General features: G+C 57.0%; 1 protein-coding gene across 2 annotated transcripts; it reads left to right on the forward strand.

The window, feature by feature from the left end:
• Positions 1-2,901: 2,901 nt before the first annotated feature.
• Positions 2,902-13,709, forward strand: FGFR4 (fibroblast growth factor receptor 4). 2 transcript variants are annotated; one of them, XM_061189976.1, is made up of 18 exons: positions 2,902-3,042; positions 5,406-5,549; positions 6,208-6,471; positions 6,561-6,641; positions 6,762-6,928; positions 7,482-7,605; positions 8,134-8,324; positions 8,455-8,593; positions 8,949-9,142; positions 9,250-9,395; positions 9,482-9,603; positions 11,127-11,237; positions 11,325-11,515; positions 11,908-12,030; positions 12,117-12,187; positions 12,421-12,558; positions 12,837-12,942; positions 13,041-13,709. In XM_061189976.1, exons 2-18 carry the CDS (start codon positions 5,459-5,461, stop codon positions 13,185-13,187), a joined length of 2,406 nt encoding a protein of 801 aa, XP_061045959.1. In that variant the 5' UTR covers positions 2,902-3,042; positions 5,406-5,458; the 3' UTR covers positions 13,188-13,709. The 2 variants fall into 2 exon arrangements, with proteins under 2 accessions (XP_061045959.1, XP_061045960.1); XM_061189977.1 differs by lacking the exon at positions 2,902-3,042 and adding an exon at positions 4,603-4,806.
• The last annotated feature ends 522 nt before the right edge of the window (positions 13,710-14,231 follow it).

The following is a 14,231-nucleotide window of genomic DNA, read 5'->3' on the forward strand; positions in this document are numbered from 1 at the left end:
AGAAACTGAGGCAGAGACAGCTAAAGACAGGATCACAGGATGGCAGGCTCCTGGGCCCCTGTTAGGAGTGTGATGTGTGTGTATGTGTGTTTGAAAGAGATTGTCTTTGAGAGAGATTGCAAATGTAACTGGTGAAAGATTGTTTGCAAGAGAGTGAGACCATGAAGGGGAGACAGGTTTGGATGTCTCTCCCAGACCCCCTCCACATGTCTCCTTCTGTTCTCTGTTTACTTATCTATCTCTCCCCGCTACAATGTCAGCCCCTTTATCCCCGGGACTTAGAGCAGTGTATGCCGTATAATGAACCTTCAATAAACGCTTGGTAAATGAGTGAATGAATGAATGAATGACCTTGTGAGAGAGTGTCAGACTCTGCAGAGGGTCAGAGTGAGAGGTTGTGTGTTTGGGAGGGGGGCTGGACAAATGTGTGCAGATGTGGGAGGTAGGGGCAGGATTGTCAGTCTAAAGGACTTGGGCATCTCAGGGGACAGAGACTGCACAACTTGGACTATGAAAGCCTTATTTTGTTTTTGGCTCAGGTAAACCTGGGAAGTGCCTGGAAGCTGAATGAAAGCTATGTGGGGTCCAGCTCCTGCTGGCAGCTCACCCCACCCCCCAACAACCACATTCACTGAGGAGCCAGCAGAGGACCAGCGGTGGGGAGCTGAGTCTCTCCAGGAGTCCGGGAGGTCTGGTGAGGCCCTCTCTGGGCAGGAGGCTCCCATTTGCTGGGCATCCCCAATGCCAGGAGCCTCATCTTTCCAGGGTGCTCCAGCAAGGAAGGACCCTGGATGAGGGGAATCAGGACAGTTTTTAAAAGATAACAAACTATTTTCTTGGAACTCTGCTCAGTATTCTGTAATAATCTAAATGGGAAAAAAATTTGAAAAAGAATCGATACATGTATATGTATAACTGAGTCACTTTGCTGTACACTTGAAACTAACACAACTTTGTTAATCAACTATGTTCCAATATAAAATAAAAATAAAAATAAATAAAATAAAATAAAAATAAAAAGATAACCAACTATTTTCTGATTTATCTTTGGGAGGAGACCATTCTTTTGTTTGAGAAGGAAAAGGAAAAAAATAACTTTAATGGGCCTTTTAGTTATGCAAAGGAAAAGCCTCTATCTCATTGGGAGTAAGGGCAGAGAGGGCTAGACTTCTCCGCATAACAAAGGGAAAGGAAGCTGCTTCCCCTAGGGCAGTGTCTCCACCAGCCAGAGCACTGACCAGGAGGCGTGCAAGAGACCCCAGTTGAAGGGTTTCCCTTCTCCTCCAGAAGCCTTCAGAGGAGCACAGGGCTTGGACTTAATGTGAGGGTTGGGTAGAGGTCAAGGGTCGGCTAACCTAGGACATGCTCAGCAGAGATGTGCGTGCAGGTGAGGCAGACCTGAGCCTAGAGGAGCGTGGTAGAGCTATTCCGGGTGCACCTATTGTGTACCAGTCACTTGAGACATAATGGTGTGGCCTGCAGGCAGTTTCTGCCTTCTATTTACAGAATTAACTGTTTAGTTACAATTTTGGAACATGTGATGAGGAATTAACAAGTCCTAAATAATCACAGCTAACATTACAAAGCAAGTGCTATATGTCAGGTAGTGTTCTAAAGGCTTACACATAAGAACATGTCTACTTTTTTCTTTTCTTTTTATTGAGGTATAGTTGCTATACAGTCTAATATATATATATGCCACATCTTTTTTATCCATTCATCTGTTGATGGACGTTGCTTAGGTTGCTTCCATATCTTGGCAATTGTAAATAATGCTGCTATGAACATTGGGGTGCATGTACCTTTTCAAATTAGTATTTTCATTTTTTCCATATACACCCAGAAGTAGAATTGCTGGGTCATATGGTAGTTCTATTTTTAGTTTTTTGAGAAATCTCCATACTGTTTTCCACAGTGGCTGCACCAATTTACATTCCCACCAACAGTGTGTGAAAAGAACATGTCTACTTTTTGCAACCACTTCTTGAGGATGATACTATCATTATACCTGTTTTACTGATGAGAAAATGAAGACACAGGGATGGAGTAACTTGACAAGGCCACGTGGGATGGTGCTGAGATTTGAGTCCTGCAATTTGTGCTCTGAATCACTTCACTCTCTGCTTCTTTCCCCATGCTCACAGGAGAGGAAACGTGGAAGAGGAACTGGCAAGTTAGGAGGGCTTCTCTGGGGACATGAGCTGAGACCTAAGAATGAGGTGGAACTAACCAGACCTAGAGCGGAAAGCTCATCCCAGGAAGCAGAACCACATGTGCAAGGCCCAGAGGTAGGGTGGGAGCAAGGAAGAAGTGAATGAAGGCTTCATCTGGAGACGTGGGCGGGGCCAGGTCATGCTAAGAATCTCTATAGGAAACTATTGGGAAGTTTTAAAGAGATGGTTGTGGTTGGTACAGTCAGATTTGTATTTTAAATATCACTCTGAAGGTTGTGCGGAGAACGGATGGGGGTGGGGGCAGAGGGGTGGTCTGTATGACGATTGCGCAGAAGACAGAGGAGCCGGGTTAAGCCAAGGTCTGCGGAGGTGGCAGCTCTGGACTGCTGGGTCTTGTTCCCTGGGAGGTGAAGAGCAGGGGATGCAGCGATGGACTAGAACTTGGAAGCCAGGCCCGGGTGGGGCAAAAGAGGCGGAGTCTGAAGGGGTGTGCCAGCCGGGATTGGGCTGGCCCCCTAGGGTGCTCGGCGCGTTTGGGTTCGAGGAGTGGTCTCCAGGTGGGCGGGACGCTGTGCCACCCGCTATCAGGAGCTGGTCTAGGCCAGGAGGGACCAGAGACGGGCGGGGCGCTGGGCCTTTGCAGGCCAAGCAGCTGTCAGGATAGAGCTGGTCCAGGAGGGGCGGGGCCCGAAGTAGGTGAAACCCGAGGTGGGCGGGGCGTTGGGCCGCCCGCGGCCACGCCGCTGTCGCGGGTGCATTCCTGGCTGTCCGGCCGGGGGCTGAGCAGCTCCCGAGCGGAGTCTTCGGTCCCCCTGGGCGCGGGGGTAGGGGCTGGCGGGAGCTGGGACCGGGGCCACGGAGGACCCAGGTGAGTCGGAACCTTGTGCCGGGAGCGGGGCCATCTGGAGGTTCGAGGTGAGCCGGGACCTTGTGCAGGCCCAGGCTGCGCTCCCAGCCGCCAGGGGGCGAGCGGCGGCGGGGCTCCGGGAGCTGACCCCTCCCAGCACTGGGAACCTGGGCGTCCGCTCGGCGAGGGGGTGAAGGGGACGGTAAATCAGTAACCCGCAGCGCACACAGGGCCTTTTGTCCCGCTCCGTCCAAAGAGCACCCTGGCCGCGGAGCTGGTTACTCATTGCCCACCGGGGCGGGGGCGGGCCAGCTGTCCCTGCAGCTCCCTTCAGGACCCGCTGACAGGCACTTCCCCTCAAGGTGGCCGGGTAGGTGTGGAGGAGGAAAAGCGCGCTGGTCCCTCTGCTGCTGGACCGTCTGCGCGCCCCGAAGAGAGATGAGGAAGTTGAGGCTCCGAGAGGTGCAGTCATTTGCCCAGGCTCCCCAAGCGCTTGAGTGCGAGAGGCTGGAGAACACAGGACTACTTGATGCCAGAGTCAGGCCCTTCGACCCCACGTGCAGGGCAGTCGGTCGGTCAGCTGCGGGAGGTGACCCGACTAAGGTTCTGAGGTCAGGGTAGCCTGGGGGTGGGAATAAAATCCCTGGGCCTCCCACTCCACTCCCAACCCAGAGAGCTGCCCTCCCTGCAGAGCAGAGCAGAGTGAGGGGATTTCACAGAGACGGGGCAATGGAAACCGGGGCTGGGCACAGAGACAGTGGCATCTGAACCAGCTGGAGAAGTGGGGGCAGAGAGGTATGGGCAAGAGAGAAGACATGCCCGGTTTGGAAAGCCAATGGCTTCCCAGTGCTGAAGAAGCTGACTGTGCAGCCAATGAGATTGACAAGGGCAGGGAGGGAGGCCTTGGATGCTGGATAAACAGTGTGGACTGGATCCTGCTGCACACAGGCAGCCATTAAGGGCTTGTAAGCTGGTGGGTGTTGGGGGGTGGGGGGCGGAACATGGCAGACTTGTAATTTTTAAAACACTGCTGGAGAACCCAGGGAGACGTTTGCAAAGGCCCAAGCTAGAGATGACCATAGCGTGCTCTGGGTTCAGGCAGGGAAGGTGAGATGGACTAGAGAGGGATTGGACAGGTTGTGCTCCAGCTGCGGGGGCAACCCAGGGAGGAAGCAGTTCAAAGGAGGAGATAATGGCTTTGGCCAGGACAAGCTAAGTGTCCCCTGCCTCAGAACCAGAGCTGGACAGGGGGGCAGTGGCTGAGGAGAAAGGGTGCAGTGGAATTCCCGGGCAAGGTGGATCCAGAGACACCAGTGCCACCTGACTGTTACCCAGCCCCAGGTGACAGCCAGTAAGCCCCTGGGACTACACTAGTCACCCTCTTCCCCTGCCAGCTGAGGCTCAGTTTTGAGTGTTCCTTTCAGAGGATGGAGACATCGTTGGTGGCGTTTGGAGGAGGGTAACTAGATGGGGTGGGAGTGTACATCACACCTGACAGGAACAGCACCCGCAGCGGAGGTGACTGGCCGAGAGCGGAACAAGGGTGACAGTCATGGGGACGGGGAAGGGGAAGAAAACATTCCAACATTCTGTGTGCCCAGCCCTACATACATTCTCTTTTCTCCTCAAAGCAGTCCTGTGAGGACAGCAGCCCAGAGAAGGACAGGGACTTGCAAGTTGGTAAGAGTCAGGATGTGAAGTTGGCTCTGTCAGACACCGGAGTCTACATTCTTTACAAGAGGTTGTGTGCCTCTGACGGAGCTGTGGGGACACAAAAAAACAGAGGTAACCCCAGAATGCAATTCTGGTTCAGAATGAGGAAGAACTTTTGCTTGCCATAGAATGTACTGCCTCGTTAGTAGTGAGCACCCTGCCACTGCAGGGATCCAAAGCTGGTCACGGAAATGTCAGCAATGCTGTAAGGAGCGGGGGTCAGATCAGATAACATCCAGATGCTGAAGTTTGGCCTTGTATTATATTTCAGATTTTTTTTTCGGGGGGGGTTGCTCTTCAGTAATAAATTCATTTATTCAGCAAAAAATAAATTATGTGTGCTGAGAGAGAGCAGAACACGTGTCTCCATTCTCTGCTTCCTTCTAAGGAAAGAATCCCAAGCCTGCCCTTTTTGTGAACTTGTGCCGGGGTCTCAGCAGGACCCAAGGAGAGCAGGAAGCCCAGCCCCGGCCCCGCACCACACAACCTGCTGTGGGGAGGCCTTGGGCTCTGACAACAGCAGAGCTGGTTCTAGTCTCTGCCCTGACGCTGCCTAGCAGGGGCTTGGACAAGTCGGCATTTCTTGTCTCAGTTTCCTCATCTGCAAGATAGCGGCATAGCGCCAACAAAGGTGCACGTCTAGCACGAGTTCTTCGCCCTCTCTGTTTCAGGAAGGCAGTCAGTGGGAGGCCCAGCCTGGGTCCCTGTGAGCAGCAGGAAGGAGATGCGGCTGCTGTTGGCCCTGTTGGGGGTCCTGCTGGGGGCACCTGGGGCTCCAGCTTTGTCCCTTGAGGCCTCTGAGGAAGCGGAGCTGGGTATGGCCTCTAAGATGGGAGAGGGTGGCAGGGGTGGGAAGAGTGGGCATCAGTAGGGGGCTGCTGGCTGAGCAAGGCTGGAGAAGATACTGGCCCAGGCTCTGAGGAGGTGGCAGCAGGGCAGGACCAACCACTGAGACTCAGTGTCTGGCTCCCAGCAAGCATCCATCTATCTCTGTGTCCACAAGAGAGACTGGCCTTGCAGGGTGCAGGGCCCTGAGGTGGGCCACAGAGCTGGTGGTGAGCCCCTTGGCTGTGTGTGTGTGTGCGTGTGTGTGTGTGTGTTCTGTGCGCTGGGTGTGTGGCCTGGGAGGCCCAGCCAGCATGTGTGGTGTATGCACTGTGAGTGTGATGTGCCCCAGAGGTGTAGGCGTGTGCCCTATATGTGGCACCTGTAGCATGTGCCTTGTGTGTGTATGTGTGTTTCTTGGACAGTGGCATGTCCTGTCCAGCATGTGTGCTACGCACCGTGTGTGTGAAATGCACCAGAGGCGTGGCATTTGCCCTGCACATACCGTCTGTAGCATGTGGTTGTGTGTATGTGGAGGAGCAGCGGTGTCCAGCATGTGTCGAGGGGTGCTCCTGCCATGAGTGTGCAGCATGTTCTCTGTATGCAGGGGGCTGACTCAGCTCACTGACCTCTGCCCTCGGCCCACAGAGCCCTGCCTGGCCCCCAGCCCGGAGCAGCAAGAGCAGGAGCTGACTGTGGCCCTTGGGCAGCCTGTGCGGTTATGCTGTGGGTGGGCTGAGCGCAGTGGCCACTGGTACAAGGAGGGCAGTCGCCTGGCACCTGCTGGCCGGGTACGAGGCTGGAGAGGCCGCTTGGAGATCGCCAGCTTCCTACCCGAAGACGCTGGCCGGTACCTCTGCCTGACACGAGGCTCCATGCTTGTCCTGCACAATGTCACCTTGGTTGTGGATGGTAAGGGGGTCTGGCAGTGGCTAAGGGGTCCCTGGGGAGAGAAACTCTCTGTCCTGGGCCTCAAATGCCTCCCTCTGTCCCTGACATAGACTCCATGACCTCCAGCAATGGTGATGAGGACCCCAAGACCCACAGAGGCCCCTCGAATGAGCACATTTACCCCCAGCAAGGTCAGTGTGACTCCTCAAGGACTCATTCCCCTGCCTTCCAGCTGGTCACTGAGAAGAGATCTGTGTGTAAACAGGTGGTCCTCCTGAGGGCACTGAGTTCTCCCTTCCCCTCCCCGCCAGCACCCTACTGGACACACCCCCAGCGCATGGAGAAGAAACTGCATGCAGTGCCTGCCGGGAACACCATCAAGTTCCGCTGTCCAGCTGCAGGCAACCCCACGCCCACCATCCGCTGGCTCAAGGATGGACAGGACTTCCATGGGGAGCATCGCATTGGAGGCATTCGGGTGAGTCTCCGGGTTCCCCCACCGGTCCCCTCAAGTCAAACCCACAGTTCTTTCTCTACTGAGGAAGGCAGCTGCAGGGCCCCAGAAGGAGCACTAGACTGTGGACTTGGACAGCTCTGGTTCAAGTTCCCACTCTGCCACTCTCTGGCAAGTGACTTAACCTCTCGACCTTAGCAACTCCATGTGTAAAGTGGGAAGGATCACTGACCAGCAGGTATTAATATGCTTTAGCAGCTCATTCTCATGATGAGACCCTACAGGGTCAGTTCCAGGCTCTAGTCTCAGAGGAAGCTGAGACTCAGAGAGGGCAAAAACTGGTTCAAGGTGGCACAGCTCAGAAGAAGTAGAGCTAAAACTCAAGGACTCGAACTCACGGCTCAGATACTTCTTGGGGCCTTCTCCTTTGTTCCAAGGTCCCTAGCCTTGGCGTGGCCTCCCCAGGGCCTAGAGAGCTTGAGAAGACCCCCGCGGGCAGAATATAGCCTCCTCATGCTCTGGTCCCCTGGATGGGCATGGTTCGGTGGCCCCTCATGGACACTTCTCCTGCTCCCAGCTGCGCCACCAGCACTGGAGCCTGGTGATGGAAAGCGTGGTGCCCTCGGACCGTGGCACATACACCTGCCTTGTGGAGAACTCTTTGGGCAGCATCCGCTACAGCTATCTGCTGGACGTGCTGGGTGAGCGGGCGGGTGGGCGGGCAAGGCGGTGTCAGGGTGGGAGCCCTGACCCTGCCCTCAGGTGGGATCCAGTCTGGCAGGCAAGATGGACTTTTAGATGACTCACTCAAGCTACTCAAGTTGCCCAGGTGGGTCCAAGAGAAGCACAGGGGATAATGTGGGCTTGGAGGAGCAGGGCTCGGCTGAGGGGAAACATGGGAAAGACATCTAGGCAGAGGGCACAGGCTGAGTAAAGGCCCTAGGCATAAAGAACACAATGCATTTGTGTGGACGTATATGCCTGGGGTGTGGCATTTAAGCAGAGAGCCAGGCCTGGAGGGTTTTTGAGTGCTAGGCTGAGAAGTTGTCCTTGACCCCAAAGGCAATGGGGAGCCATGGAAGGTTTAAACAGTGTAAGAAGGAGATGAACAAGGTCTGAGCTGAGTATCAGGAAGGTCCCTCCCTTGAGCTGGGCGGGAGGCTGGAGGCAGGTGACCAGGGTGCTTCTGTGGGTGCCTGGTCAAGGCTGACGGCCCGGCCCCGCCCCAGAGCGGTCCCCGCACCGGCCCATCCTGCAGGCGGGGCTCCCAGCCAACACCACAGCTGTGGTGGGCAGCGACGTGGAGCTGCTCTGCAAGGTGTACAGCGACGCCCAGCCCCACATCCAGTGGCTGAAGCACATTGTCATCAACGGCAGCAGCTTCGGTGCCGATGGCTTCCCCTATGTGCAAGTCTTAAAGGTCCAGTCCCTGCCAGCACCTGACTCTTCCATTCTCCCACGGGTGGTAGGGAGTGGTCCCCAGCTCCCTTCCTGGCCACAGTGTGGCCCCAGGCCCTGCTGTGACCCCTGAATGTGTCCCCCTTCCCCAGACAGCAGACATCAATAGCTCGGAGGTGGAGGTCCTATACCTTCGGAATGTGTCTGCTGAGGATGCAGGCGAGTACACCTGCCTGGCGGGCAACTCCATCGGCCTTTCCTACCAGTCAGCCTGGCTCACGGTGCTGACAGGTGAGCTCCTGAGGGGGCCAGGAGAGGCTGCGGGATTCTGCTGTGGTTCCACAGTGGGCTGTGACCTGTTGGGTAGATAGTCTTCCTTGGCCTGTGGGGTCTGGATTTGGGATGTGGTGTGTGGATTTGTGTGTTTGATTCTGCTTGTAGCAGTCCCTCTCTGCGTGTCCACATGTGACTGTCCATGTGACTCTCTGGGGTGTGGGTATGCGGGACGGGGTGTAAATGCAGTTTTCTTGGTGTGTGTCCCTATGTATGTTGGGAGCCATGAGGGCCTCAGTTAGAGGGAGTGGGGCCAGCCATCTGATCACTGACTGGTCAGTTTCTGTCTGTGTGTATGTCTCTCTGTGGGCAGAGGAGGATCTCATGTGGACGGCAACAGCACCTGAGGCCAGGTACACGGACGTCATCCTGTACACATCAGGCTCTCTGGCTTTGATGGTGCTCCTGCTTCTGGCCGGGCTGTATCGCAGGCAGGTGCTCCTCGGCCGGCACCCCCGGCAGCCTGCCACTGTGCAGAAATTGTCCCGCTTCCCTCTGGCCCGACAGGTACCAACCATGCTGTCCCCACCTCTGTGTCCCCGTAGCGAGGCTCTGCGCCTGCTTTCCTGCCTCAGCTTGGCCTCAGCAGACAGACAAAGTCTCTCACTTTGCAGTTCTCCCTGGAGTCAGGCTCCTCAGCCAAGTCAAGCTCGTCCCTGGTGCGGGGTGTCCGTCTCTCCTCCAGTGGCCCCCCCTTGCTTGCGGGCCTCGTGAATCTAGACCTACCTCTCGACCCACTGTGGGAGTTCCCCCGGGACAGGTATGCGGTGCCGAGTGAGGGTGGGGATCAGACTCTGGGCAGGAATGATGCCCTGATGGCTGAGGCCTCATCTGTCTCATCTGCAGGCTGGTCCTGGGAAAGCCCCTGGGCGAGGGCTGCTTCGGGCAGGTGGTGTGTGCAGAGGCCTTTGGTATGGACCCCATCCGGCCTGACCAAGCCAGCACTGTGGCCGTCAAGATGCTTAAAGGTGAGTTTGGCAGCCTGGGGGAGATCCGGTGGCCTTGGGAGTAACAGACAGGGCTCTCAGTGCTGGCGGGTGAGCACTGAGGGCCAAGAGAGGCTACCCGATCCCACCCGTGGGCCTGGGGCCCAACTCTGCTGCTGACCCTGGCAAGTCATTTCTGAGCTTCAGTTTCCTCACGTGTCACGTGGGGTAAATAATAGTCCCTGCCTCCCAGCCCAAGGTTTGTGGAAAGTGCCTGGTGCCTAAAGTCTTAACCATTGGGATGATGATGACTACAAGGGTTTAGGGTGATGGGTTTGATACCCCGTGTCAGCCTTGGCCTCAAATAACCTTGTCAGCCTTGAAGGCCTCCACCTCATTCCCCCATGATTCCCCCGCAAATCACACCCTCAGCCTCCCCCGGGCCCTTCCCAGGTCTGTCCCCCTGTGTTCACCACTGTCTTGGAGAACAGCCCAGGCAGCAACCCCAACGGGCTCAGAGCACACCTGGGACCCACCATCGGGGCCTCTTGGCTGCTGTTCCCCAGCCCCCTCTTCAAGAGCAGCCCAAACCGCTGTTCTGCTCCCCCCAGCCCCTCCTCTCTGCACAGCTGGGGCCACCTGGCACTTTCTGGGAGGCAGGGATTGAGAAATGTGCATTGTGAGGTCTGGTGGGGAGGGTATGTCATTGGCCCAGGGCCACAGGTCAGCCCTGGGGGCTCAGCCCCTGGTCCTTAGCCTTCTCAAAAGAAGCTGGAGCAGTGTCTTCCTGGCCTCCCCATCTGCGCCCCACTGGCAGCTCCCTGAATTCCCAGGCCAGATGGACGCCAGGCCTTGGTCAAACAGACCTCAGGTCGCCAGCCCGCTTCCCGCCCCTGGGAGTTCTCACCCCATTCAGGGAGTAACACCAAGCCCTCCAGACAGAGAGCTTCCTTCCTGTTCAGACCTCTTCCCTCTCTCTCCTGTTTCCTGGTCCCACTCACTGGCAGGCCTACCACTTTTATAGTTTTTTTAAAGATTCATTTATTTATTTATTTATGGCTGTGTTGGGTCTTCGTTTCTGTGCGAGGGCTTTCTCCAGTTGTGGCAAGCGGGGGCCACTCTTCATCGCGGTGCGCGGGCCTCTCACTACCGCGGCCTCTCTTGTTGCGGAGCACAGGCTCCAGACGCGCAGGCTCAGTAGTTGTGGCCCACAGGCCTAGTTGCTCCGCGGCATGTGGGATCTTCCCAGACCAGGGCTCGAACCCGTGTCCGCTGCATTAGCAGGCAGATTCTCAACCACTGCGCCACCAGGGAAGCCCCCCTACCACTTTTAGATCCTTGATCTTGTTGCATCCTTGCAACTGCTGTGAGAGTAGGGCACGATCCATTGTCCCGTTTCATACAGGATGATCCTGAGGTTCAGAGAGGTTAAGAGATTGTTTCAAGGCCACACAGCCTAGCAGGAATTCAGGCCCAGACCTTCCTGACTCTGAGTCCAGGGCTCCGTGTCCTGTCCCCAACCCAAAGTCTCGCTTATGTAGTCACCCTGGCTGTCATCCTTACAGACAATGCCTCCGACAAGGATTTGGCAGACCTGGTCTCTGAGATGGAGGTGATGAAGCTGATTGGCCGACACAAGAACATTATCAACCTGCTGGGTGTCTGCACCCAGGAAGGTGGGGTGGGGCAGGGCTAGGGACGGGGACGGTTGGGATGCGGAGCCACAGCCTCAGTAGCTTCCCTGTCCCCCCTCGCCTCTGTAGGGCCCCTGTACGTGATTGTGGAGTGTGCCGCCAAGGGAAACCTGCGGGAGTTCCTGCGGGCCCGCCGCCCCCCAGGCCCTGACCTCAGCCCTGACGGGCCTCGGAGCAGCGAGGGGCCACTCTCCTTCCCTGCCCTGGTCTCTTGCGCCTACCAGGTGGCCCGGGGCATGCAGTACCTGGAGTCGCGGAAGGTACAGGCAGCGGGCAGCACTCTGGACCACTCCAACTGCCCCATCCCCACGCTTTCCTGCCCTGCATTAAATGCCCCAACTTCTCCCTCCCCTTTTTCATTACCCTGTGTCCCTGAGTCCTTCTGTAACCCCTCAGTCCTTCTGTACACAGTTGACACTGCATATCCCCATTCCTTCCTCACATACTCCCTACCACACAGGTAGGAAGAGGCAGTGCAGGAGAGAGGGTGTGGGCCCTGAAGTTAGTTGGCTTAGGTTTCCCCTCTGTGAATCTTGACTTCCTCATCCGTAAAATGGGTGGATGATCCCTACCCCCAGGGTTACTGTGAGGTCCTGTGTGCCTAGCTTCCAGCTGTGTCCTCATAAACCTAAGACCCCTGCCCTGCCCCCAGTGCATCCACCGGGATCTGGCTGCCCGCAACGTGCTGGTGACCGAGGACAATGTGATGAAGATCGCTGACTTTGGGCTGGCCCGCGGCATCCACCACATTGACTACTACAAGAAAACTAGCAACGTAAGGGAGGCAGGGCAGAACTCAGTAGGGGCGGGGCACCGGGACCTGTGGGACTTAGCAGCAATGTGCCCTCTTCTCCCCTCCAGGGCCGCCTGCCTGTCAAGTGGATGGCACCTGAGGCCTTGTTTGACAGAGTCTACACACACCAGAGTGACGTGTGGGTCCTAGAAGCTGGGGCCTGGGGTGTCTGCAGGCGATCATTGTCCTACCCCACAGAAAGGGCAAAGCTCTTGCCCAGGGTCGCACAGCCCTGGGACCTGAATGGGACTAGACTCTAAAAGAAACCTTAATCCCGACCCCCATGGTGGATCATAGCTGTGGGGTCCGCCATCCTAGTCCCAGGGGTAGGGAGTGAAGCTGTGCCCTGCTGAGCCTGGGTTCTGCCTCCAGGTGGTCATTTGGGATCCTGCTGTGGGAGATCTGTACCCTCGGGGGCTCCCCGTACCCTGGCATCCCAGTGGAGGAGCTGTTCTCGCTGCTACGGGAGGGGCATCGGATGGACCGGCCCCCACACTGCCCCCCAGAGCTGTGAGGCCTCACCCCACTCTCCCCCGCTTTCTAGTCCTTCCCCTCTGCCCTGACCTTGACCTCAGGGCCTGGCCATAGAGAGTGGTTAGCACTAACTCACTGTCACCACCTCCTCCTCAGCCCAGCAGGGAGGTCCTGGCCTGGTACCCTTCCACTGAATGGCCTCACTTACCCCACATCAAACCCTACCCCTTCCTCACACCCCCCATCCAGGACCGTGAGGTCCCCGCTCACCCAGGCCTGAGGCTCCTTCTGACCCTCCCCCACACCTCTCCCAGGTACGGGCTGATGCGTGAGTGCTGGCACGCAGCACCCTCTCAGAGGCCCACTTTCAAGCAGCTGGTGGAGGCACTGGACAAGGTCCTGCTGGCCGTCTCTGAGGAGGTACTGTGCCCCTGTTGTCCCAGGACCCCCCTGTGCCCACTGCCCTCTGGGCCTTGTCCCACCTGACCACCAGGGCTGACCAGCACTGTTCCCCGTAGTACCTCGACCTCCGCCTAACCTTTGGACCCTACTCCCCTGCTGGTGGGGACGCCAGCAGCACCTGCTCCTCCAGCGACTCTGTCTTCAGCCACGACCCTCTGCCCCTGGGGCCCAGCCCCTTCTCCTTCCCTGGGGTGCAGACATGAGCAGGGGCACAAAGTTGTATGGGCAGGCCGGCCAGCAGCCTTGGGCCTCCTGGCTGAGCCGCAAGCTGGTGGTGCTTGACCTTGGCACCCCCAGGCCCTGACCTAAAGGTACTGTCCCAGATCTCTGGTTCTGCTTTGGGGAGGTCTGTCTTTGGTCCTGGGGTCCCTAGTTGAGACTCCTGCTCTGGCCTCTGGGTCTCAAGCCAGAGTTCAACCCCAGTCTCAAGGCCTTGCCCTTGCCTTGGAGTCATGGCCCCAGTGTTCTAATGGCTTGTTAAGGTTCTGCTTGGCCTCCTGGGCCTTGGCACTCGGTCCTTGTTACAGGGCTTTGGTTGGACCTGGCTGTAGGGCTGTCCTAAATCTCCCCACTTCCCTACACCAAGAAAGGTCTTGGGCCTTTGAACCCCATTTCCCCAGGCCTCCCCTGCCTCCCCTCTGCTGCTTATCCCAGCATCTCGGTGGAAGGAGCACTGGCCCCTTTGCTAGCTGAGAGGCTGGAAGCCTGCCAAAACACAGAAGCAAATGGCCTTTTATAAATTATTTTTTTTTGCAATAAACCACTGTGTGCCTGCCTGGTGTCTTCCCTGCAGCGGGTGGAGGGGGAACAGGGTGGAGAGAGCCCCGAGCTGGGAGTTCTGCCTGGGTGACACAGACTGAGGGCTCCATGCCCGGCCGTGGGTTTACATCCACCTCCAGCTGCCTCAGGGTGGACCCAGGAGCCTGTGTGAACCTCTGTCTTAGTCTGTCTGTCTTACCAGCACCATCTTGTATATGTGATAGTGTGAATGAGTGCTAACGGGCAGAGGAGTCCACGCGGCACCACCCACTTGGCAGGACTCCTGTACCCTCTGCATATGAGTACGTGTGTGCGTACCCTGGGACTGTACCCAAGGGAGCTGGCAGCACCCCTCCCCCATCTGCTCAGCATTAACCAAGCTGACCGTTAACACAGCGTGAAAGCCTGAAACTCAGCTTCGAGGCTGCTGCCCGCTCCCACGCTCTGCGGCTCAGGCTGGGGGCTTGTGGGGGCTGTGCCCGCCCCGC

This window comes from Eubalaena glacialis, chromosome 4 (assembly GCF_028564815.1).
Source record: "Eubalaena glacialis isolate mEubGla1 chromosome 4, mEubGla1.1.hap2.+ XY, whole genome shotgun sequence".
NCBI classification, from domain to species: domain Eukaryota; kingdom Metazoa; phylum Chordata; class Mammalia; order Artiodactyla; family Balaenidae; genus Eubalaena; species Eubalaena glacialis.